This window comes from Babylonia areolata, chromosome 14, assembly GCF_041734735.1.
Source record: "Babylonia areolata isolate BAREFJ2019XMU chromosome 14, ASM4173473v1, whole genome shotgun sequence".
Classification (NCBI taxonomy): Eukaryota; Metazoa; Mollusca; class Gastropoda; order Neogastropoda; family Buccinidae; genus Babylonia; species Babylonia areolata.
In genome coordinates, this window is record NC_134889.1 from 5,590,046 (window position 1) to 5,612,673 (window position 22,628).

The following is a 22,628-nucleotide window of genomic DNA, read 5'->3' on the forward strand; positions in this document are numbered from 1 at the left end:
TGTTTGAGCGCGCGCATGTGTGTGTGTGAGAGGTGTGGTTGTGCGTGCGTGCGTGCGTGTGTGTGTGTGTGTGTATGTGTGTGTGTGTGTGTGTCTGTCTGTTTGTCTCTCTGTCTGTGTATGTAAATGGTTAAGGAGTATAAAAATAAAATTATTTAAAAAAAACAGAAAAAAAACATACGTTGTGTTCCCCTCGTTAATTACAATGTCTTGAATTAGTCATTGTATGCAAGAAGGCATGTGCATAGGAAGTAAAGGTGCTTTTTTTGTGTGCACTGCTTCTGAGAATATCTTAACTGTGATGTCAGTAAGCTTTTTAATTTTTATCTCGTCCTAGCTTCTTTCTTGTGTCGGCCTACCGGTATAGCCAAACGTTCTGTAACTTTCGAGACATGTGTTCAGTTATTAAAAGTGAGAAAGGGGAAAGGGGGGGGGGGGAAGCTTTAGAACATGGCGATGCCGACACATAACAGAAAACTGCTGTGCTGTGCAGTTTTAAGAATACACAGATGAAGAGCTGCGGTCTGTGGGCGCACACGGAGGGTGATAATTGTTCCCTCCTCATAGTAAAATAATACTTCCCATCTGGCTTGCCTTGTGAGCAAGGCGGGGGAGTGGGGAGTCTGGGGGGGAGGGGGAGGATGGAAAAGTAGGAGTGGAGGAGGTACACAGAGGGAGTGGTTGGTGGGAAGTAAAGGGGGGAAGGTGGCAGCTGGGGCAGGAAGGAGGGTGAGGAGGAAAGAGTGGGGATGGGGTCAGCTGCAGGTTTGGAATCGTAATATAATGGGGGCAGGGTTGCAAAGCTGATGCGATCTTAGCGGTTTGCTGAGCAGAAAGAATTTTCTTACGTCTCCTCTGATTCCATATACTTACGAGAATTCTTCTCGCTAAGCTCAGCGCTGCTAAGTTCTCGTATGCGTGCACCCCGGCTTAGAATTTTAAAATGGCTGATGACATGAGCGCGCAGGTTGCGAAACGAACGCCCGTGGACCAACTCGTTGATGAGGTTCTCTATTTTTAGAACTCAGCTGCGAGAATATCTTCTCGATGATGATTGTACAAACAAATGAAATAAACAAATACATATGTCAAAGGTGTGACAAAAGGGTAGTGTGTATACACTCGCCTCACTCAGTTATGAGAGTTTGCATAATTCTGGAATAGGCGGGGGGAGAAACGGATGAGAGAGAGAGGGTGAAGAGAATAAGATAAAGAATGAGATTGAAACAGAGCTGGAGAGAAAAAGATCATGGAGATCCTAAAACTTTAACTGAGCTCAGAGAAATGGGGTCTTGTCACCGCGTGACTGTTTATGTGTGTTTCTGTCTCCGTTTGTTTGTCTGTCTTTTTGTCTATCTGTCTGGCTGTCTGTCTGTATGTGTGGGGGGTGGGGGGGGAGGGTGTGTGTGTGTGTGTGGGGGGGGGGGGGGGTGCGTGCGTGCGTGCGTGCGTGTGTGTGTGTGTGTGTGTGTGTGTGTGTGTGTACATGACAGTGTCCCATTCCGCTGCAGTGATAAAACATTACGTCTCTCTCTCTCTTCCCCCCACCCCCCCCTCTCTCTCTCTCAGCATCCTATATCCGCCCCCCACCCCCTCTCTCTCTGATTTAGCTTTCCCCATCCATTCCTCCGTCTCTTTTTCGACCCGCCCTCTGTCTGTCTGTCCTGTCTCTGTCTCTTTCTGTCTCTGTCTCTGCCCCCCCTCGGCCCCACCCCCACCCCACCCCCCCTCTCTCTCTTTTCCCCCATATCCTCGCCTCTGTCTGTTCCTCTATCATGACTGGAATCTTTCCTCTCCCTTCTTTCCGTGTCTCTGCCTCTGTTGACACAGACGTGGCGGAGTGCATGGATCCAGATCGGGTGAACCTGAGATTGGGCGGGGTGCACAACCCTCTGTCTGTCTATCTGTTTGTCTTTCTGTCTATCCCTGGTTCTGTCTGTCTGTCTGTCCCTAAGTCTGTCTTTCTGTCTCTCCCCATTTGTCAGTCTGTCTGTCTCTGTTTCTGTCTGTCTGTCTTTTGTCTCTCCTTTATTTGTCTTGTCTGTCTATCCCTGAAGGACAGCTTTCTAAAAAAAAAAGATGGAAATGAGTTTTAAAATGTGAAAATAAATTATGCACAAATACCTTGGCAGCTTTCTGTCAACAAACATAATTATGTTTTGAGTTTTGAGTACACTATGCCAGGTCTTGCAGAGAGGTCTAAGAAAGGAATGTTGTGGTCCATTGGTGAGTGTTGCCAGTAACCTTTTTAAGCTATCTGACTGCAAAACACAACAACAACAGCCAAGCAGAACATGTGGCGCTGAAATCTTGGGACTGACACAGAATCAAGATCAAATAGAAAGGGTCCATTTGTTTGCTCTAAAAAGATTCAAGGGTGTCAGTCAAAAATCGTCAAAACACTCGATTTTTTGGAGAATTGGGTAGATACACTGTATTTATTGCAACATCCGTAAAATACGTTGAATTTGGCGACGATCGGTGCATGGTATAGACAAAGGTAGATAAAAACGCAGAGAAAGCCAATGATATACTTCCTAACCCGCAGAGCCAGATTTATGTGACTTTGGCACGTAAAATTAGATTCTTTTTGAACAAATTTGGTCTGGGTGAAGTTGAGGAATCTCAAGAGGTTGATCATTTGGAAATGTTTCTCTCTCTCTTTTTTTTTTCTCTTTTTTCTTCTTCCTAAACTGACTTGTAGACTGCTTAATTAAAGCAAGCCGGTTTGGCATGCGCGTTTATAGTCATGCACATTCCACATAGTCTTCGCCTGTTAAAAGCATTATTTCACTTTGCTGTCGTTTATTCTAAAGTATCAAAATTAGTGTAGGTATATGTAACGGGTTTTTTTCCAGATTCAGGATAGGAGTATCTCCAATGAATTGTTATTGTTACAGTACAAATCTGGTAAGATCAGAAACGGTTACTGCCTTTTCTGTGCCAGTGTCTCAGAAATAGACCTTTATCTTTTCTTTTTTTAAATTTTTTTTATAACTTGCCATAAATACGAAACTATTCGGAAAGAACTGATACCAGAAAAGTACTACAGACAACCATCAGTGTTTGATGAAACTTGCATTGGTATTGTTAATGTGACGAAATGAATTGTTGGTGTTTCAACAGTCTTTTTTTGTGTGTTTAAAACCTTAGAAATAAGACCCAACGTGTGAATGCGATTTCGTGTTGACAGTTATAACTGTGCGATTCTAGTAATTTTTATCTTTTGTTATGCCCAGTCCATTGTATGGGCGGAGCTTGACAACATTCTGAGCCCTGTCTGCATGTCTTTCTATGTGCCTGTCTGTCTGTCTGTCATTCTGTCATTCTGTCTGTCTCTCCTGTTTCTGTCTGTCTGCTTGTCTGTCTGTCTATCTATCTACCTGTCTTACTCTGTATGTACGTTTCTCAAACCGAATCCTTGAAAGAAAGAAAGAAGAAAACAGATGAATCATTAATCTGCTACTCACAGCGGTTTAGAAATTTGGGCGCGTACAGCTCATACTAGTACTGCACTGGTATTCCTGTGCAGACAGTTAAATCGAATGCTGTACACACCCGGCCCCCACATTTCAAGGGGCCATGAGCATCGCCTGTTGACAGAGGCTTCAGAGAGTTTCCGTTGTAAACTGTCTTTTTCGCACGTCCCCTGTCTTTGAAGCGTGCTGTATCTGCATGTCTATGGAACTCACGTCTTCTTCATAGATCGTGTGGGGGTGATAGGGGGGCATGCTGGTGTGTGTGTGTGTGTGTGTGTGTGTGTGTGTTTGTGCGCGCTCGCGCGTGTGTGTGAGGGGAGAGGGGGTGGGCGCGGATGTGTAGTGAACTGGTCTGAACAAAAAGACAAGATTGTAATGGCGAAAAAGATGGGTTGAAACAGCTGCAGTTGAAATGAGAAGGAAAAGGCTCATTCCTTCATTTAGATTTGATTCATTGATTGATTGGTTTGTTTTTTGTGAATTTATTGCTTCCTCTGTTTATTGTCCTATATATTTGGTTATACATTTTTTATACACATATTTGTTTATTCACTTTTTCATTCGTTTCTTTATTGATTAATTTCCACTTATTTATTTCTCTATTTACCTGTTTATTTATTAATGTGTTTTGGTGAATCGGTTATTTGCCCGTTTATTTATTCATCTTTTTATTTGTTTGTTTGTTTTTTTCGCTTATAGTAAAACGTTTATTCATTGATTCTTCCTGTTGTTTTTTTTTATATGGTTAATTTCCTTTTGTGTATGTATGTATTGTATTGTATGTGTGTATATGTATGTGTGTATGTATGTATGTTTGTATGTATGTACGTATGAACGTACTTTTTTTTTTTTTTTTTTTTGAAGTTATACATGTATTTATCTATTTAAGTGATAATCGCCGACTGAAAGTTGGAAGCACCCGGCTAGCTATCCAGAGAAGCTGGAGGGAAAGAAAGATTCCAGACAAAACAAACTGCACCAGTCAGCAAAAAAAACTGAAACTGCTCACACGTCTGGGAACGGGGGATGTGGTTAGTGTGTGTGTGTGTGTGTTGGGGGTGGTGGTGGTAGGTGGTGGTGGCTGGGTGGGGGGGCGGGGGGGGGGGGGGGTGTAGCATGTAACGTGACCTTAGCCTGACCCCTTCACTTCACAGACCCGCCACTCCCCGTCTCCCAAGCTCTCTCTCCCTCCGCACCCCCCCCCCCCTCTCTCTCTCTCTCTCCTACCTCTCCTCTGTCATTCAATGCCACTTCCCTCGCCCACCACATTCTTCTTTTTATGCTTGCTCCCCCCCTCCCTCCCCCTTCACCCCCCTCCCCCCGCAACCCCCTCCTCCCTCCCCCCAAAACTAAAAAAGCAAACAAACAAAAAAAAGAAAAAAAGAAACCGCAGCGCTTCGAAGGTTTTTTTCCACACATAATAAATAGATACATGAATAAATAAATGAATAAATAGATACGCACGCACGCGCGGAGTCAATAATAACGCGCTTAATATTCCACGCACACACGTACGTATACATACATGCGCTTTTGCTCTGCGACACACTGTCAAAAGCATACGCTCACACGCATGCAACCGGCCTCGTACGCCCCCCCCCGGCCAAGCATGTCTTCATTCACACCAGTGAAACGGACACACGTGTATGCGCGTGATGACGAGGTACACACTTGAAAGCAGTGCACACGCACACGGATGTATGCACCGGCGCTGGCACCGCGCACCCCCCCCCCCCCCCCCCCCGCCCCCTTCACCCCTTCATCTTCCACTCCCTACAAATTCTCCGGCCACTCCCGCTCTTCCCCACCAACACACAAATGCAAGCGAATGCACACACTGATCCCCCACCAATCGCTCTCTCTCTTCCTCTCTGTCTGTCTGTCTCTCTCCCCCCCCCCCTCTCTCTCATCTCTCTCTCTCTCTCTCTCTCTCTCTCTCTCTCTCTCTCTCTCTCAGACCATTTAGAAACTTTGTTTTCTTCATCACTCAACCCCCCCCCCCCCCATCGCTCTCTCTCTCTCTGTGTCTCTCTCTGCCACAGACTAACACACACATACAAGCAATCGCGCATCAACATACACACAACACAGACACGTGCGTGCGCTCGCACGGACTCAACACACACCGACCGTAACACACATACGCACACAGTAACACACACACATACACACACACACGCACGCACGCACGCACTTTCTCTGTCTCTGCCTCTCGCTCTCGCTGTCTTTCTCTCTGTCTCTCTCTCTCTCTGTAGTTTGTGTATTTGTGTCTGTCCATGTGTGCGCTCTTTGTCCCTGTATCTCTGTCTCTCCCTCCATCTCCCCCCCCCCCCCGCCCTCCCTCCCAATCCCTCTCTCTCTCAGTTTCTCTCTCCCTGTCTCTATGTCTTTCTGTGTCTCTCTCTCCCTGTCTCTATGTCTTTCTGTGTCTCTCTCTCTCCCTGTCTCTATGTCTTTCTGTGTCTCTCTCTCCCTGTCTCTATGTCTTTCTGTGTCTCTCTCTCTCCCTGTCTCTATGTCTTTCTGTGTCTCTCTCCCTGTCTCTATGTCTTTCTGTGTCTCTCTCTCTCTCCCTGTCTCTATGTCTTTCTGTGTCTCTCTCTCCCTGTCTCTATGTCTTTCTGTGTCTCTCTCTCTCCCTGTCTCTATGTCTTTCTGTGTCTCTCTCTCCCTGTCTCTATGTCTTTCTGTGTCTCTCTCTCCCTGTCTCTATGTCTTTCTGTGTCTCTCTCTCCCTGTCTCTATGTCTTTCTGTGTCTCTCTCTCCCTGTCTCTATGTCTTTCTGTGTCTCTCTCTCCCTGTCTCTATGTCTTTCTGTGTCTCTCTCTCTCCCTGTCTCTATGTCTTTCTGTGTCTCTCTCTCCCTGTCTCTATGTCTTTCTGTGTCTCTCTCTCTCCCTGTCTCTATGTCTTTCTGTGTCTCTCTCTCCCTGTCTCTATGTCTTTCTGTGTCTCTCTCTCTCCCTGTCTCTATGTCTTTCTGTGTCTCTCTCTCCCTGTCTCTATGTCTTTCTGTGTTTCTCTCTCTCTCCCTGTCTCTATGTCTTTCTGTGTTTCTCTCTCTCTCCCTGTCTCTATGTCTTTCTGTGTCTCTCTCTCTCCCTGTCTCTATGTCTTTCTGTGTCTCTCTCTCCCTGTCTCTATGTCTTTCTGTGTCTCTCTCTGTCGCTCGGGTTGCATTGCATTCCCTCTGTGGCTCTCTCAGTGTCTGTCTCTTGTTTCTGTCGCTCGGGTTGCATTGTTTCCAGGGCAGGTTGAAGCAAAAATGTTAGTATTTCCTCTCCTAAAGGGGGCAACGTGGAAAGCTATGGCGTGTGAACACACTGGGAGAGTAGTTCCTTGTGTTTCCCTGAGATCTGGGGCTTCATAATATGTGTGTGTTGTGTGTGTGTGTGTGTGTGTGTGTGTGTGTGTACGCGCGCGCGCTCACGTGCGTGTTGCGTCAGTGCGTTCTTCCCGTACGCTTGTGTGCATACACATGTGTGGCCAGTGGTGGAAACAGTTTGAAAGCAGCTTTGTGTCACACTGTCTGAATCCGATTAACTCTGTGGAAAGTATCTTCTCTCTCCTTCTCCGTATGCCTGTCTGCTCCACTGAAGACTGATATGTATGTTTTCAGTTCAGTGATTTGTTCCCCCCCTCCCCCCATACCCCTCCGTTTCGTCTGTCTGAAAACATGCGTTTATGTAGCATTCATGGTGACCTGCTAGTGGTTAAACAATACACACTTGATATTTCCTTTTCGTTTCTTCTTTTTCTGCTGCATTCTTGAGTCGCAGTTCCGGCGTTCACTCGTAATACATTGTACGAGTGGCCTTTTACGCGAATGACCGTGTTTACCCCGCCATTTAGGCAGCCATACTCCGTTTCCGGGCGTGTGCATTCTGAGTATGTTCTTGTTTCTTTGTTTCCATAACCCATCGAACGCTGACATGAATTACAGGGTCTTTAAGGTGCGTTATTTGATCTGCATGCTTTTACATACGAAGGGGTTCATCAGGCACCAGCATATCTGTACATATGTTGACCTACCAGTTCTGAAAAATCCCCAACCCTTAATTAACCCACCGGTGCGCCGAAACCGGGTATTGCACTCGGGGAAACTCGGTCGGGAAGCGAGCAATCTAACCATTCAGCCGTCTTTTCGCTTTCAAACAGAATCATGTCAAATTCTTTGAACACCTGCTCCCTTATTACCAGTCCCCCACTCACATCCGTGACTAATGTCTCGTTTAATTGAACGAACAACAACCCCCCCCCCCCACTCCGCCCCCCGGCCCCCACCCCTCCCGAAAAAACAACAAAAAACAAAGACAACAACAACAACAAAACAACACAGATGTTAGAAGCAGTCATGAGTGGAATTTTTTAAAAAGTTAACATATCCTCTCTCTCTCCCTCTCCCTCCCTCCCTCCCTCCCTCCCTCCCTCTCTCTCTTACAGTGCACTACAGAACACTACACTACACGACACAGCATAACACATATATCACCAGAACTGTTGTCTGTCAGCTGCCGTGCAGTCAGATCCATTCACTAGACAACGCGACGTTTCTGGGTGGCATCAAGTGCACCTTTCAGACTGGGGTGTCATTGAGACAGCCACGGATGGAAATGTGTGTGTGTGTGTGTGTGTGTGTGTGTGAGAGAGAGAGGGAGAGAGACTGTGTGTGTGTTTTCTTCTTCAGTTTAACGTCTATTCACTATGTGTTTTTAGACGGAAAGGAGTAAAGTAGTGTATAAAGGAAAGGGAATGCATGTGAATATAAGTGTAAAAAAACAAACAAAAAAAAAAACATGTTATGTATCAGAGGAAAAGTATATTATAAGAAAAAGTCTAAAGAGGTTGTGGTGTGTATTGAATGAGTTGTCATGGGAAGGAGAATATGTATATGCATATCAACAAGTATTAACCTACAACAATGTAAATATAAATAACAGTATTAAATATAATACATCAAAGGAGGATACCAACTGGACTGGAGTTTAAAATTTCTGAAAACATAATAAGCAATGAATAATCATTCAAAATCTTTTCAGTGGCTAATGAAATATTGGAGGAAAAGTCATCAACTACATCTTTTGGAAGTAACTGTCTTATGCTCGGACAATGAATGAGTAGATGGCTTACAGTTATTTGCTTACCGCATATACATTTGATATTTTTAGAAAATTTTGTACGAAAGGCATTTAAACGATGTGTGTGTGTGTGTGTGTGTGTGTGTGTGTGTGTGAGAGAGAGAGAGAGAGAGAGAGTTCTTTAGTTCAGCGTCTTTTCACTATCAGTGATATTAGTATGAGAAAGGCCGTTCCACGCCCAGAAGAAAGGAACGTAGGAATATGTTCACGCACGTGCACATATCTGGTATATTAAAAAGAACACACTGTCTTTTGGTGGGCTGGATGAAGATCTCTCTCTCTCTCTCTCTCTCTCTCTCTCTCTCCCTCTCTCTCTCTCTCTCTCTCTCTCTCTCTCTCTCTCTCTCTCTGCCTTCGTCTTATCTCACTTCTCTTTGTCTCTATAGATGGATGAATGGATGTATGTGAATGAAATATTAATGTATGACTCTTTCCAACAGTCTGCCAATCTTGTCTGCTGTCTGTATGTGTATACATCAATGTGAGAGAGAGAGAGACAGAGACAGACAGACAGACAGACAGCGTTATCGGCAAGAATGTGCCATCACTCTCAGCTCTCCTTTCCTCCCTCTCCTTCCTTCCTTCCTTCTTCCTCCCTCTTCTATTCGTTCTCCTTGCACTGGCACCAATAATGCCCCACCCAAAATAGTTCCCCGGTCAGGGTGTTCTCCCTGGATATTTCGGGCACATGCAAACTCGCCTCACCGTGGACAGTACGTACAGGTTGGCTCGTGTGCTTTGTTGTTGTTTTTGTCCGGGGAGGGACATTTTGCTGAGGACCATAAGAGCCCAGTGGCTTTGTCATGGATTTTCTTTCTCTTTGACATGTATTACTGAGAGACGTAGTGTCTCTTCTCTTCTTGTTCAGTCAATCAGCGTTCCCCCTCCGGGCAGTTTTGGCTGCTGGTAAGTCTGATAAACTGTTCCGACTGCCTGCATGCATATCGCCCCCCTTTACTTGCCCCCGACCCCATCAAGAGATTTGACTAAAACTTCGTAAGTCATTTGACTGTTACTGCAGCTCTCTCGCTGTGTGTGTGTGTGTGTGTGTGTGTGTGTGTGTGTGTGTGTGTGCGCGCGCGCCTAAGTTGACTTAATCAAGATTTTGCACCTTTTAAATGTTATTATTATTAGTAGTAGTAGTATTTTTATGTATTTATCTATTATTTCTTTCTTTTTAATTAATTTTTTTTAATTTTTTTATTTTATTTATTATTATTATTTGATTTTTTAAATATTTTTTTAATTAAACATTTTTTTAAACTTTTTTTTTACTTTATTATTTTTATTTTTTTTTTTTTTTTTCATTTTATTTATGTATTTATTTATTTTATTGTCATCATTATTTTTTTTCTTTTTTAATTGATTTTTTTTACTCAAGGCCTAAGCGCGTTGGGTTACGCTGCTGGTCAGGCATCTGCTTGGCAGATGTGGTGTAGCGTATATGGATTTGACTGAACGCAGTGACGCCTCCTTGAGCTACTGATACTGATTCTCTCTCTCTCTCTCTCTCTCTCTATCTGTGTGTGTGTGTGAAGGAATTATTACAATATATATATATATATATATATATATATATATATATATATATATATGTGTGTGTGTGTGTGTGTGTAGCAACAACTCCTACATAAATTTTAAAATATATATAAATAATTAAAAAAATGGCTGTTATTGGTGTTGAAACGCAATCCCTGAAATGCACGACTGTGGTTCTCTCAGCTGTTGACATAACAATGTCGGATTATTACCAGCCCCCCCGTCGCCTGTTTAGTTCCATCCTTCTGATTCATCTCCACACCCGCCCTCCCCTTCTTCTTCACCACCACCACCATCCTCCGCCCTCCATCCATGCCGTTCCGCGCCAATCCTCCCCCCTCCTCCCCCTTCCCCGTCCTCCCCCCCCCCAACCCTCTCACCACCAGGCACGTTCCCACCCTCACAACACTCTTCTTCCCCAACCACATCACCCCCTACCCCTCCCCCCCTCCGTCCCCCCCAGCCTCTAGCACCCCTCCTCAGTGTCGCGTAACCATCACATCGGACAGAGCAACAGTTGTAATATACTTTTGCGTTCAGCATGGTTTTCTCCCCCAAAAGTGAAGGATCCCTTTTTCTGACTTCCTCTCGTCTCGTCGTCTTTTACTTCCCAAGGGTTGTTTCCCTTTCCCAAACATCTTTACCGCCTCCTGCTCCCCTCTTATGCTCCCCCCCCCCCCCCCCCCCCCCCCCCCCCCCCCCCCCCCCAAGTTCCCGCCGCCGCCACACAGCGGTATGTGTGTATGTATGTATGTTTGGGAGTGTCCTGACTCAGCAGAAAAAAAAAGATCGGTTCCGTGCTTTTGTTTTAACATTCCTTTTGGCGGTCTGTTGCAGGCAGTAGGGAACACCCGCAGACGCGCGCGCACAGACACATACACACACAGACACAGACACACACACACACACACACAAACACATACACACACGCATGCTTGCGTGCAAATGTATGTACACACGTCAATACACTCGCGCGATTGTATGCACGCTCTGACATAGACATACAGACATACAGGCGCGCAAGCACACCACTTACACACGCACACAGAGACTCACTCTCTCTCTCTGTCCACACACACACACACGCACACACACACACACACACACACACACACACACACATATATATATATATATATATATATATATATATATTTGCTTATGTATATATATCTCAGAATGCTCTGTTTCGCCTAAGGGAAAAGGTGTGTGTGTGTGTGTGTGTGTGTGTGTGTGTGTGTGTGTGTGTGCGTGCGCATGCGTGTGTGTTTCTCTGTCTCTTTTCATCAGTTTGTGTGGTATCTCAGTCTGTCTGTCTCTCTGTCTCTCTCTGTTTCTCAGTCCATTCTTTCTCTGGTGCGTCTGGCTGTCTCTCCCTCTCTGCGGCGCGTCTCTCCGGCTCTGTCTCTCTGTGTTTCTCTCTCTCCCTATATATACATATACATACATACATACATACATTTTTTTTTCTAACTTTAGCAGTTCAGCGAGTTTAGCTGCCTGGATACAACAGACTGATGTAGGCATTTTCCTAAAAAATAATTTTGTTATGCATTTCTGTTATGCATGTGTGGGTGTATGTGTGAATGTGTGTCTTCATGTTTTACATTTATTCGCTTATTTATCACCATTGTTGTCTTATTTATTTATTTATTTATTTATTTTTTTATTATTATCATTTTATTAGTATTACTATTATTATTACTACTACCTTTTTATATATTATAATTATTATTCATTTATTTATTTATGTAAGCTTATCTATTATTTATTCCCCCGTTTTTTTGTTTTGTTTGTTTGTTGTTGTTTTTTCTCAAGGCCTGACTAAGCGCGTTGGGCTACGCTGCTGGTCAGGTATCTGCTTGGCAGATGTGGTGTAGCGTATATGGTTTGTCCGAACGCAGTGACACCTCCTTGAGCTACGGAAACCGAAACCGAAACTGAAACTAAAAAAATAAGTTTCCGACTCTTGGTTGCTGTCCTCAACCGTCCCACAACACCGAAAGACGCGCGAACAAGCAGGAGCTACTACTTTCTCTGGTGCCGCAACTCCTATCAGTTCAATTTTAACTGAAAATCGGTGAACCCTCATCCCACTCCCCCCCCCCTAGCCCTCCCCTCCCCCTCCTCCCCACCACCCAGCGGGAGGTCTACCCCCATTTTTTTCTTTTCCCTCCTCAGGGATGTTCCAGATGTGGTCGTTCTTTCTATCCCCTCCGTCTAGTCTGCCATCTTTTACAGACATGGGAAATGATTAAGAGTCTCCAGCTGAGTGGGGTGAAAGGGATGAGAAAAGAAGTTGTGTGTGTGTGTGTGTGTGTGTGTGTGTGTGTGTGTGTGTGTAGGCGCGCGCACGCACACACTAGAGAGAGAGAGAGATGTTCGACGGATATTAACTGGGATCCACGAAGACTTACTTTCCTAAAAGCAAGAACTGACATAGCCACTTTAGTGCCCGACATTGAAAATGTCTGTACAACATGCTGACACTTGTTACACAAAATCTCTCTCTCTCTCTCTCTCTCTTTTTCTCTCTGTCTCTCTCTCCCGCACGCGCACACACACACACACATGTATATATATATATGTGTGTGTGTGTGTGTGTGCGTGTTTGGAGAGAGACGGACAGAGAGAGAGAGAGTGTGTGTGTAAGTTCGTATGTTCTTCAGATTAACGTCTTACCACGCAATGTGACTGTAGACGAGTGTACGTACGTGTGTAGAAAAGAGAGGGAAAGAGAGAGAGAGAGAGAGAGAGAGAGAGAGAGAGAGAGCGCTTTCATGCATGCACATGCGTGCATGCGTGTGCGTGTGCGGGCGTGCATGCGCCGTGTGCGTGCGTGCGCTCTCGTCGTGTGCGTGAGCGCGAGTGCAGCGCACGTGTGTGATGATGTGAGTGAGGGCGGGTGAGGAAGCAGATGTGACATGACGCCACACATGACCGGCGCCCTAGTTAAGTGTGTGTGTGTGGGGGGGGGGGGGGGGGGGGGGGGGGGGGGGGGGGGGTTTGCAGAAATGGTGCCGCCGTGGTGCTGACGTTGATTTCTCAAACAGCTGCCAGACAGACCTCACATGACCGCATGGGAGTGCGGTCGTGCTGTATATAGATAGACAGGGTAGGGTGGGAGGGGGGAGGGGGGGCCCGGGGGGGCGTGGGGGTGATGGTGCGTGATGGGGCGGAACGGACTTGTTGAGTTATAGCAGTGCAGTTCAACGTCTTTATTGGACTGACTCGGTTTGGAACCCCCCAAAACGCCCCCAAGATCATAGCCCTGAAACAACTTGACTCTAAGGGCATCAGCCAAAATGTCAGTGGGTAAACTCAATTCTGCTACTACTACTGCTGCTGCTGCTGCTGCTGCTGCTACTGCATAAAACCAGTTGTTCTCTCTGAGGGAAGGAGGGAGGAAGGTGGCATGGCAATATAGTGTCCACCAGGGTCAGGGTTTGATTCCAGATCCTGCCCTTTTACCCCAAGTTTGACAAGAAAACCAACCAAGGCTTCTGGTCATTTAGATGAGATTGATTGATTGATGTGGATACTTATACAGCGCCTATCCTCGGTCAGAGACCAAGCTCTAAGCACTTTACATACACGGGGACATATGCACCACAGGCTGCCTACCTGGGTAGAGCCAACTGACGGATGCCACTGGGTGCTCATCATTCGTTTCCTGTGTCATTCAATCAGATTTCAGACGCACACACATACACACTCAGACAGACATGTAACATTTTACGTGTATGACCGTTTTTTTGTTTTGTTTTTTTTATTTACCCCACCATGTAGGCAGCCATACTCCGTTTTCGGGGGTGTGCATGCTGGGTATATTCTTGTTTCCATAACCCACCGAACGCTGACATGGATTACAGGATCTTTAATGTGTGTATTTGATCTTCTGCGTACGCATACACATGAAGGGGGTTCAGGCACTAGCAGGTCTGCACATATGTTGACCTGGGAGATCGGAAAAATCTCCACCCTTTACCCACCAGGTGCACCGAGATTCGAACCCAGGACCCTCAGATTGAAAGTCCAGCACTTTAACCATTCGGCTATTGCACCCGAGATAATAAACCAAAGTCCTGTATGCAACATGGACTTTGCACACTGAAAAAGTTCCGTTGGCAATAAAAGTGTTGTCCTCTGGCAAAATTTTGAAGAAGAGTTCCGCTCTGATAGGTGCACAAATATATATATATATATATATATGCATGCATTCAAGGCCTGACTAACACATTGGGTTATGCTGCTGGTCAGGCATCTGTCTGTCTAGCTGATGTGATGTAGCGGATATGGAGTTGTTCACACAGTGATGCCTTCTTATGAAAATGAAGCTGAAACTTGAAGAAGGCTGTAACAGTCACAGGAAATACTTCAGCGATAAAAAAAACAACAAGAGAGGCAAGGCCTTCAAGACTCACTTGTGATAAATTAAGTCCCCTACTGGCCCTAGCATTAATTACAGAGTAATTTCCCTTTTTTTACTGTCTGCACCAAAACGTTTGCAAAATAAATAAAAATTCCATGCTTAGCAATAGAAGTTCCTCTTTGAACAAAAAATGATAATAATGACTCCTCTTGTTGTTGTGTCAGAATAAGAGGTCAAAGTGCCAAGTTTAGAGAATACAAAAAATATAAATATAACAGTAAATGCAGTTTGCATATAATTAGGCTTCTTTTTTTAATTTTTGTGTGCCCATCCCAGAGGTGCAATATTGTTTTAAACAAGATGACTGGAAAGAACTGAATTTTTCCTATTTTTATGCCTAATTTGGTGTCAACTGACAAAGTATTTGCAGAGAAAATGTCAATGTTAAAGTTTACCACGGACACACAGACACTCACACACACGGACACACGCACACACACATACACACTCAGACAACCGAACACCGGGTTAAAACATAGACTCACTTTGTTTACACAAGTGAGTCAAAAACCACCAAAAAACCAGACATATGAGAGAAGGGTGGAATGGGAGGGATGGCCAGGTTGGAGATGGAATGCTTTATTGTCCACCCCTTCATTTAAAAGATGGCTTCATTCTGTCAAATATGAATATCTACTGATTTTGCTGTTGTTGTTTTGTCAGGGTTTTTTGATGAATGTTTTCCATACTCACTGTACATATATTATTAAAGATGTTAATTCTAAAGTCTTTGGTGTTGAACTAATAAACTGATGTCATTGCTACTCATGATCATGAGGTACCTTATTAACCTATGGATAATCAATGAACAAACAAACTGACCTGCTCAATAAATCTCTTAAATATGTCAGTCTATCAATGGCTATAAACAGAGAGCAGCAACTGCAGATGCAGTGGCATACTGGTAACACCCAAGACCACAAAAGGGACTGTTGTCTCGTCCTTAAGATGCATTTCCTTTTCAGCTTTCTGAAATCATTCATTATTCCCAGCTGTCCCAAAAATGTCCCCCCCAGCCCCCCATTTCCTCTCTGCTTCCTACTCTCACAGGAACACTCCTGAGTTCTGAATATGGAAGTAGTTTCCTCAGTTTCTTCTCAGTCTCTATAGTGTTCGCTCGGTGGTAATGCATGATATTGATACGTGTATAGCTCTTATCTTTGGTCAGAGGAGACCAAACTCAGAGTGCTTTACAAACACAAGAGTCATTTGCACAGCAGGCTGTTTACCTGGGTAGAGCTGACTGAGAAGTTCCTTTGGGCACTCATCATTCGTTTCCTGTGTCATTCAGTGAAGTTTCAGTAATGCACACATACACACTTTACACATATTTGCACCTACATACGTGAATGACTGTTTGTTTATATCCCCGCTTTGCAGGCAGCCATACTCCGTTTCGGGGTGTGTGCATGCTCAGTATGTTCTTGCTTCCATAACCCACTCAGTGCTGACATGGATGACAGTATCTCTAATCATTTGGCATGAATGCGTGTGTGTGTGTGCATGCGTGCACATGTGTGTGCATGTGCGTGTATCCATGTTTGAATGTACGTGTGTGTTTGAGTGTATATATATCAGTTTCTCTCTCTCTGTCTCTCTCTCTGTCTCTCTCTCTCTCTCTCTCTGTGTCTCTCTCTGTCTGTCTGTCTCTCTCTCTCTCACCCACACACCATTTCATTCATGTATTACAATGGTTTGTTATACAAGGAAAGTATGCTGACACACTCACCCATGTCTTAAGGACCTCATGGCCAATGACATTAAAGTGTCAAAGCCTCTCACTCTCTGTCTGTCTGTCTGTCTCTTTCTATGTCTCTCTTCATCTCTGTCTGTCTCTCTCTTTCTCTCTATTCCCCACTCTCTCTTTCCTGTCTCTGTTTTCTCATGTTTGCATGGCCCATTCAAACTGCAATGTCAAGTGTATTGGGTGGCATTCTTTCTCACATTTGGCATATCCAAAGGGCATCTGTTGTCTTGTCTGCAAATGTCTGTTTTATTTGGAACACATGGCCATGTCTGTGATCTGAAGACCTCCTGTGTTTTTCTGACATGTCTGCAATGGTTCTTTTGGCTTGTGTAAAGTTTTGTATTTCTTTTGATTTGCATGGGAGGGAGTATTTTCGAATTACACCGACCAATCTCAGTGTTGGTATTTTGGTGATTTTTATAAACACTTTTTTTTGTAGGGTACAATAAACCACTAACAAAACAACAATTGTACATAAACCTCCTCGCAAAATTTGAATACTAGAATAAACCACTAACAGAACCACATTTCTACAATAAACCTCCTCACAAAATCATAATTTTATAATAGGCCACCCGACAATATCAGAATTCTCCAATAAAGCACCCAACAAAACCTGAATTTTACAATAAACCACCCAGCAATATCAGAATTCGTGACAATAAACCACCCAACGAAATCAGAATTCTAGCCCATGAGAGTGTGCCACAACAGGTTTAGTTTCAGTGCATGATGAGTGAGTTGACAAGTCCAGAGTGATGCTGAGTCACACCACAGGCCGGTCATCCATCGTGTCCCTCTGGTCATTGTGTTGTGCTCGTTGCGTCTCTTGTTTACCCCCCCCCCCCCCCGGCCCCCCAACCCCCTGGCCCCCCCGCCCCCCTTCGCATGAACACACGTGTTGTTCAGCTTTTCCTGAGTGATTGTGTCTGTGCTGTCACCTGTGTTTACCTGCACTTCCCTCAGTTGTGAAGACACAGGTCACCACCACCCGACAAAATCAGAATTCCACACATGTATGATAGTAAGTCGTGTTTGACAATGACCATCGGAACAGCAGAGGAGGCAACTGCTGTCCCAGCTATCTGGGCTAGAATTTGATTATAGTGGAGAGTGCCATACCCAAGTTACAACCCCGTCTCTCGGTGAAGAGGGTTTTAGTACGGTTGGCGTTGAGATGGTTCCCAATGGACAACTGGCCCCCAAGACTGCAGCACTAAGAGCCAGTGCAATTTGCCTCCTAGTTTGAGAGTCATAGTCCTTCACAAAAGACTAGGCTGTAAATGATTTCCCATTGCAGTAGAGAAACTCACTTTGCTGTTGGCCCAACCCAACTGTAAACTTACGTTACACAATGAGCCACCCACTAAACAAACCAATGTCTGTGCTGTGCTGTCACAGGGGCGGTGGACATGCTGGAAGCGGTGAGGATCAGGGAGGAGGAGGTGGGGGTGCACCGGACCACAGGGTTCTGCCCCTTGCGCGCCATGCAAGAAGGGGCGTCGGTGGAGGAGGGCATGCCTGACCTGGCCTTCAGGATCGATGAAGACGCTCAGCTCAAGGTGGAGTTTGAGAAGGCTTTTAAAGGTAAGGGGTGTCCGTGGTGCTCCCCTGGGGCATGGGCATGTCTGTGCTGGGTTTGTGGGTGTGTGGGTGTGGGAGGGGAGGGTGTGGGTGTGTGTGAGAGGGGGGGTGTGTGTGGGTGTGTGGTTGTGTTTGTGTATGAGTGTGTGTGTGTTTGTGCATGTGTTTGTGTGTGAGTGTTTGTGTATGTGTGTGTGTGCATGGGTGTGTGCATGCGTGCATGTGTGTGTGTCTGTGCATGTATGTGTGTGTGTGCGTTTGCGTCGTGTATGCATGTGTGTGTGTGCTTCCATGCGTGCATGCACGTTTGTGTATATGAACCCGTGTGTGTGCTTGTGTGTGTGTATGTTTGCAAATGTGTGTGTGTGTGTGTGCATGGAAGAGATAGAGAGAGAGAGAGAGTGTGTGTGTGCATGTGTATACATGTGAATGTGCGTGTATTTGTGTGTGTGTGTGTGTGTGTGTGTGCATGCACTTGTGTTTGCGTGAGCATGTGCATGTGTGCCTTTACACTTTGTCTCTCTGTTTGTTGGTTTTCAACTTCCCTGACTCTCTCGTGTTCTTGAATCACTTTCCACCTCTCTCTCTGTCTCTCTCTCTTTTACTCTTTTACTACCTCTGTTTCTGTCTGTTCTGCATCTTCCTGAATTCCTGCCTCTGTGCTGTCTGTATCTGTCTGTCTGCCTCTCTGATTATTACACCTCTCTTCTCTCCCCCCCCCCCCCTCCTCCCCCACCCAACCCCCCATAACCCCTCTCTCCAATTCCCCTCCCACCCCATCCCCACCACCACCACCACCACCACCACCACTCCTGTCCAATCTTCCTCAGTCAGAAGAGGAAGAAGAAACCTTGCATGATATGGTGAAATCTTCTGTGTATATAGATATATATAAACATTACATGCTGTGCTGAGGCAGAGGATTCAAGAAGATGTGTTATCTCAGTCAATCCCATTTGCGTTTCAACATCAACACCCACCCACAGGGGTATGGGCCGGCAGGGGTGGGAGAGGGGGTGGAGGTGGGAGACTGGAGGGTGTGTGTATAACCCACTCCTGGAGGAAGAAGGGGTGGTGGAGGGGGGGGGGGAGGGGGCGCGTGTGGGGGGTGGAGGGGGCGTGGGGGGGTGGGGAGCAGTTCCCAACACATCACTGACACCACCAGAATGAGAACATGCTAATGTGCTGTTTCTCTTTCACTTCTACATTTTCAAATTTAAAGAAGAAAAAAAAAAATCTGAGTATAATTGATACATTTGTTTATCACTTTCTTTTTCTTTTTCTTTTTTTCCTTTTTTTTTTTTCAAATTAGAATTAGCAAAGACTTCTATATGATCGACGCCTTTGTTTACCTGTATGTATTTTTTTTTCCTAGGTGGATTTGGCAAATACTTTTTGTATGATTGATTCTTTATTTACCTATATGTTTTTTTTTCTTGGTGAAATTAGCAAAGACTTCTTGTATGATTGATGTCTTTGTTTACGTGTATATTTTTTTTATTCACAGTAGAATTAGCAAAGATTTCTTGCATGATTGATGCCTTTATTTACCTGCAATTTTTTTTTTCTGGGTGGAATTGGCGAAGACTTCTTGCATGATTGACGCCTTTGTTTACCTGTGTATGTATTTTTTCTAGGTGGAATTAGCAAAGACTTTTCCATTCTGGCCACGATAAAGCCGGATGGGCACACAAGAGGCAAGGTGTTCTCCATCTATGATGAAGACGCTACAGAATTGCTGGCGCTGAAAATCGGCAAATACTCTGAACTTATATACAAGGATGATGAAGGTCTGCCCGGAGAGCCTATCCCCATCGGGCTGGACCTCACTGATGGACAGTATGTTTGTTTTTGTGTGTGTGTGGGAGTGGGGTGTGTGTGTGTGTGTGTGTGTTTGTGTGTGTGTGTTGTGTGTTTGTGTGTTGTGTGTGTGTATTGTGTGTGTTGTGTGTGTGTGTGTGTGTGTGTGTGTGGTGTGTGCGTGTGTGTGTGTGTTGTGTGTGTGTGTGTGTGTGTGTGTGCGTGCGTGCGTGTGTGTGTTGTATGTGTGTGTGTGTGTGTGTGTGTGTGTGAGTGTGTGAGCAGGAGTGGAAGGTGACATACATGTATGTGTGTGATTGTGGGTGGTTGTGGTGCATATGTGTGTGAGTGTGTGGGATTACATGTGTGGGTGTGTGTTTGGGAGTGTGTGTGTGTCTGTGTTGTGTGTGCGTGTGTGTGTGTGTGTGTGTGTGTGTGTGTGTGTGTGCGAGCGGGAGTGGAAGGTGGCATGCATGTATGTGTGTGATTGTGGGTGGTTGTGGTGCATGTGTGTATGGGTGTGTGGGATTACATGTGTGGGTGTGTGTTTAGGAGTGTGTGTGTGTGTGTGTGTGTGTGTGTGTGTGTGTGTGTGTGTGTGTGTGTGTGCCTGCAGGAGTGAAAGGTGGCATACATGTATGTGTGTGACTGTGGGTGGAAGTGGTGCATGTGTGTATGTGTGTGTTGGTTTGTGTGTGTGTATGAGTATGTGGGATTACATTGTGTGTGTGTGTGTGTGTGTGTGCAGGAGTGGGAGGTGGCATGCATTCATGTGTGTGATTGTGGGTGGTAGTGGTGCTTGTGTGTATGTGTGTTGATGTGTATGAGTGTGTGGGATTACGCCCGCGTGTGTGTGGGGGGGGAGGGGATTTTGTATCTGTTAAGTTTAATATTGTTGTTAATTTATATTCCTGTACCTTATTCATGCCACATGTATAAGTGTTACACGCGCCTAGAAAAGCATGTAAGTGCCGTATAAATAATGACAATAATAATCATGATTAACTGTATTAGTAGCAGTAGAAGAAGTAGTAGTAGTAGTAGTAGTAATAGTATCATCACTATCACCATTAGAATGGTAGTAGTAGTACCCAGGTGGCTGTGTATAGGCCTGAGTATGGAAGGAGACACACTCAGCATTATTATTATTGTTGTTGTTATGATGATGATGATGATGATGATGATGATTATTGTCATCTTCATTAGTAGTAGTAGTAGTATTGTTACAGTTATTATTATCATCATTGTTGTTGTTATTATTATCCAGGTGACACTGTATAGGTCTGAGTGTGGAAGGAGAAGCATTCAGTGTTCTTCTTCTTCTGCTTCTGCTTCTGCTTCTTCTTCTTCTTCCTCTTCATCATCTTTGTCTCATTTTTCTTCTTTTTCCTCCTCCTCTTCTTCTTCTTCTGTATCTTCTTCTTCATCTGCTTCTTATTCTTCTTTTGTTTCTTCTTCTTCATCGGATTCTTCTTCTTCATTTGCTTCTCCTTCATCATCTTCTCCATCTTCTTCTCCTTCTCCTTCATCATCATCTTCTTCTTCTTCTTCATTGGCTTCATCTTCTTCTCCTTCTTCTACTTCTTCATCTTCTTCTTTGTCATCATCTTTGTCATTTCCTTCTGCTTCTTCTTCTTCCTCTTCTTTGTTTTTTGTTTTGTTTTGTTTTTTTGCTGCCCCATCATCTGCACCGTTTCAGTGGCATTACTCCCACGCCGCTCATTTAGATTCCCCCATACACAGCCACACCCGGGTTCGTCCGTTGCAGTTCCAGCGTCGGCAGTCCACAGGGAACCATCGATGTTAGGTCGCCAGGAGGCCACACACCAGAGGAGACCCTGCACTGCTGCTGAGTCACTTCGGTGGTGTTCAGTGGTGCCTGTTCTGTTTTAACGTACTTAGGACACCACCTACTAAGCCCCCTACTAACGACAATAATGGCTTAGTCGCGGAGCCAGACTGAGTGAGCGTCCCTCCCAGAGTGGAGACCGCCACCACGTCCCTCAAACAACAGCCGCTAATGAATCTGCCGACACTGACAGGACTCACCCCAAGCACGGAAGTGGAGGGGTATCGAAACTGAGGTCACCATGAGAGCAGGGCATGAAAGGCCACAGACTTTGAGACTATTTTGTTTATATTGATGACGATGAAGCAGCAGGAGGATGACGATGATGATGACAATGTTGCTATAGAGGTCCATTTTGGTTTGGGACCGCGTGACAAGGCTGTACTCTACGCTTCCTGTCATAATGATATCCCGGCGTTAACCAGGCCCAAGAGATACAGACACTTGCAGTGTTGGTCAGGTAATTAGAGCAACACACCCAAAGACGCATCCTTGAAGCGGATGACACTCGACTGTGTGGTCCCAGTCTCCCCATTTAAGCCCACAGCACACTCAACTCTGGGTAGGAGCCGGCCACGGGCCGAAAAACCCACCTCCGCTGGGATTCGAACCCGCGTCCTCCCAGCCGTCAGTCCGCGACGCTAACCACTTCGCCACGGCGGCTGGTCCTCTTCTTTGTTGTCTTCTTCATCTTCTTCTGCTGCTTCTTCGTTTTCTTCTTCTTCGTTTTCTTCTTCTTCGTTTTCATCTTCTTATTCATGGTCTTCTTCATTGTCGTCTTCTTCCTCTTCCTGTTCTTCTTCTTACCATTATTAATGACAATAATATCATTGTCCAGGTGGCACCGTATAGGTCTGAGCGTGGAGGGAGACCAGCTCAGCGTGGTGCACAACTGTGTGCCCCAAGAGGAGACAATCCGCATCGGGCGCAGCAAGCCCCCCTCCAGGATCAAGAAGAAGGGCATGGCCTTCGTGGGCTTCCAGCTGGCCGAGGAGGAGTTGTACACTGTGAGTGGGTGGTTCAAATCTTCTGTTGGGTGTTTTGTTTGCTTATTTGTTT

The 22,628-nt window shown here is 45.2% G+C and overlaps 1 protein-coding gene across 1 annotated transcript in view; it reads left to right on the forward strand.

The window, feature by feature from the left end:
• LOC143289761 (uncharacterized) overlaps positions 1–22,628 on the forward strand; it is a 183,074-nt gene that overhangs the window by 50,863 nt on the left and 109,583 nt on the right. Inside the window, exons 2-4 of the mRNA XM_076598862.1 lie at positions 17,738–17,923; positions 19,558–19,759; positions 22,408–22,576. Of these exons, the coding sequence (XP_076454977.1) occupies positions 17,738–17,923; positions 19,558–19,759; positions 22,408–22,576 (557 nt within the window). The remainder of the gene's footprint in view (positions 1–17,737; positions 17,924–19,557; positions 19,760–22,407; positions 22,577–22,628) is intronic.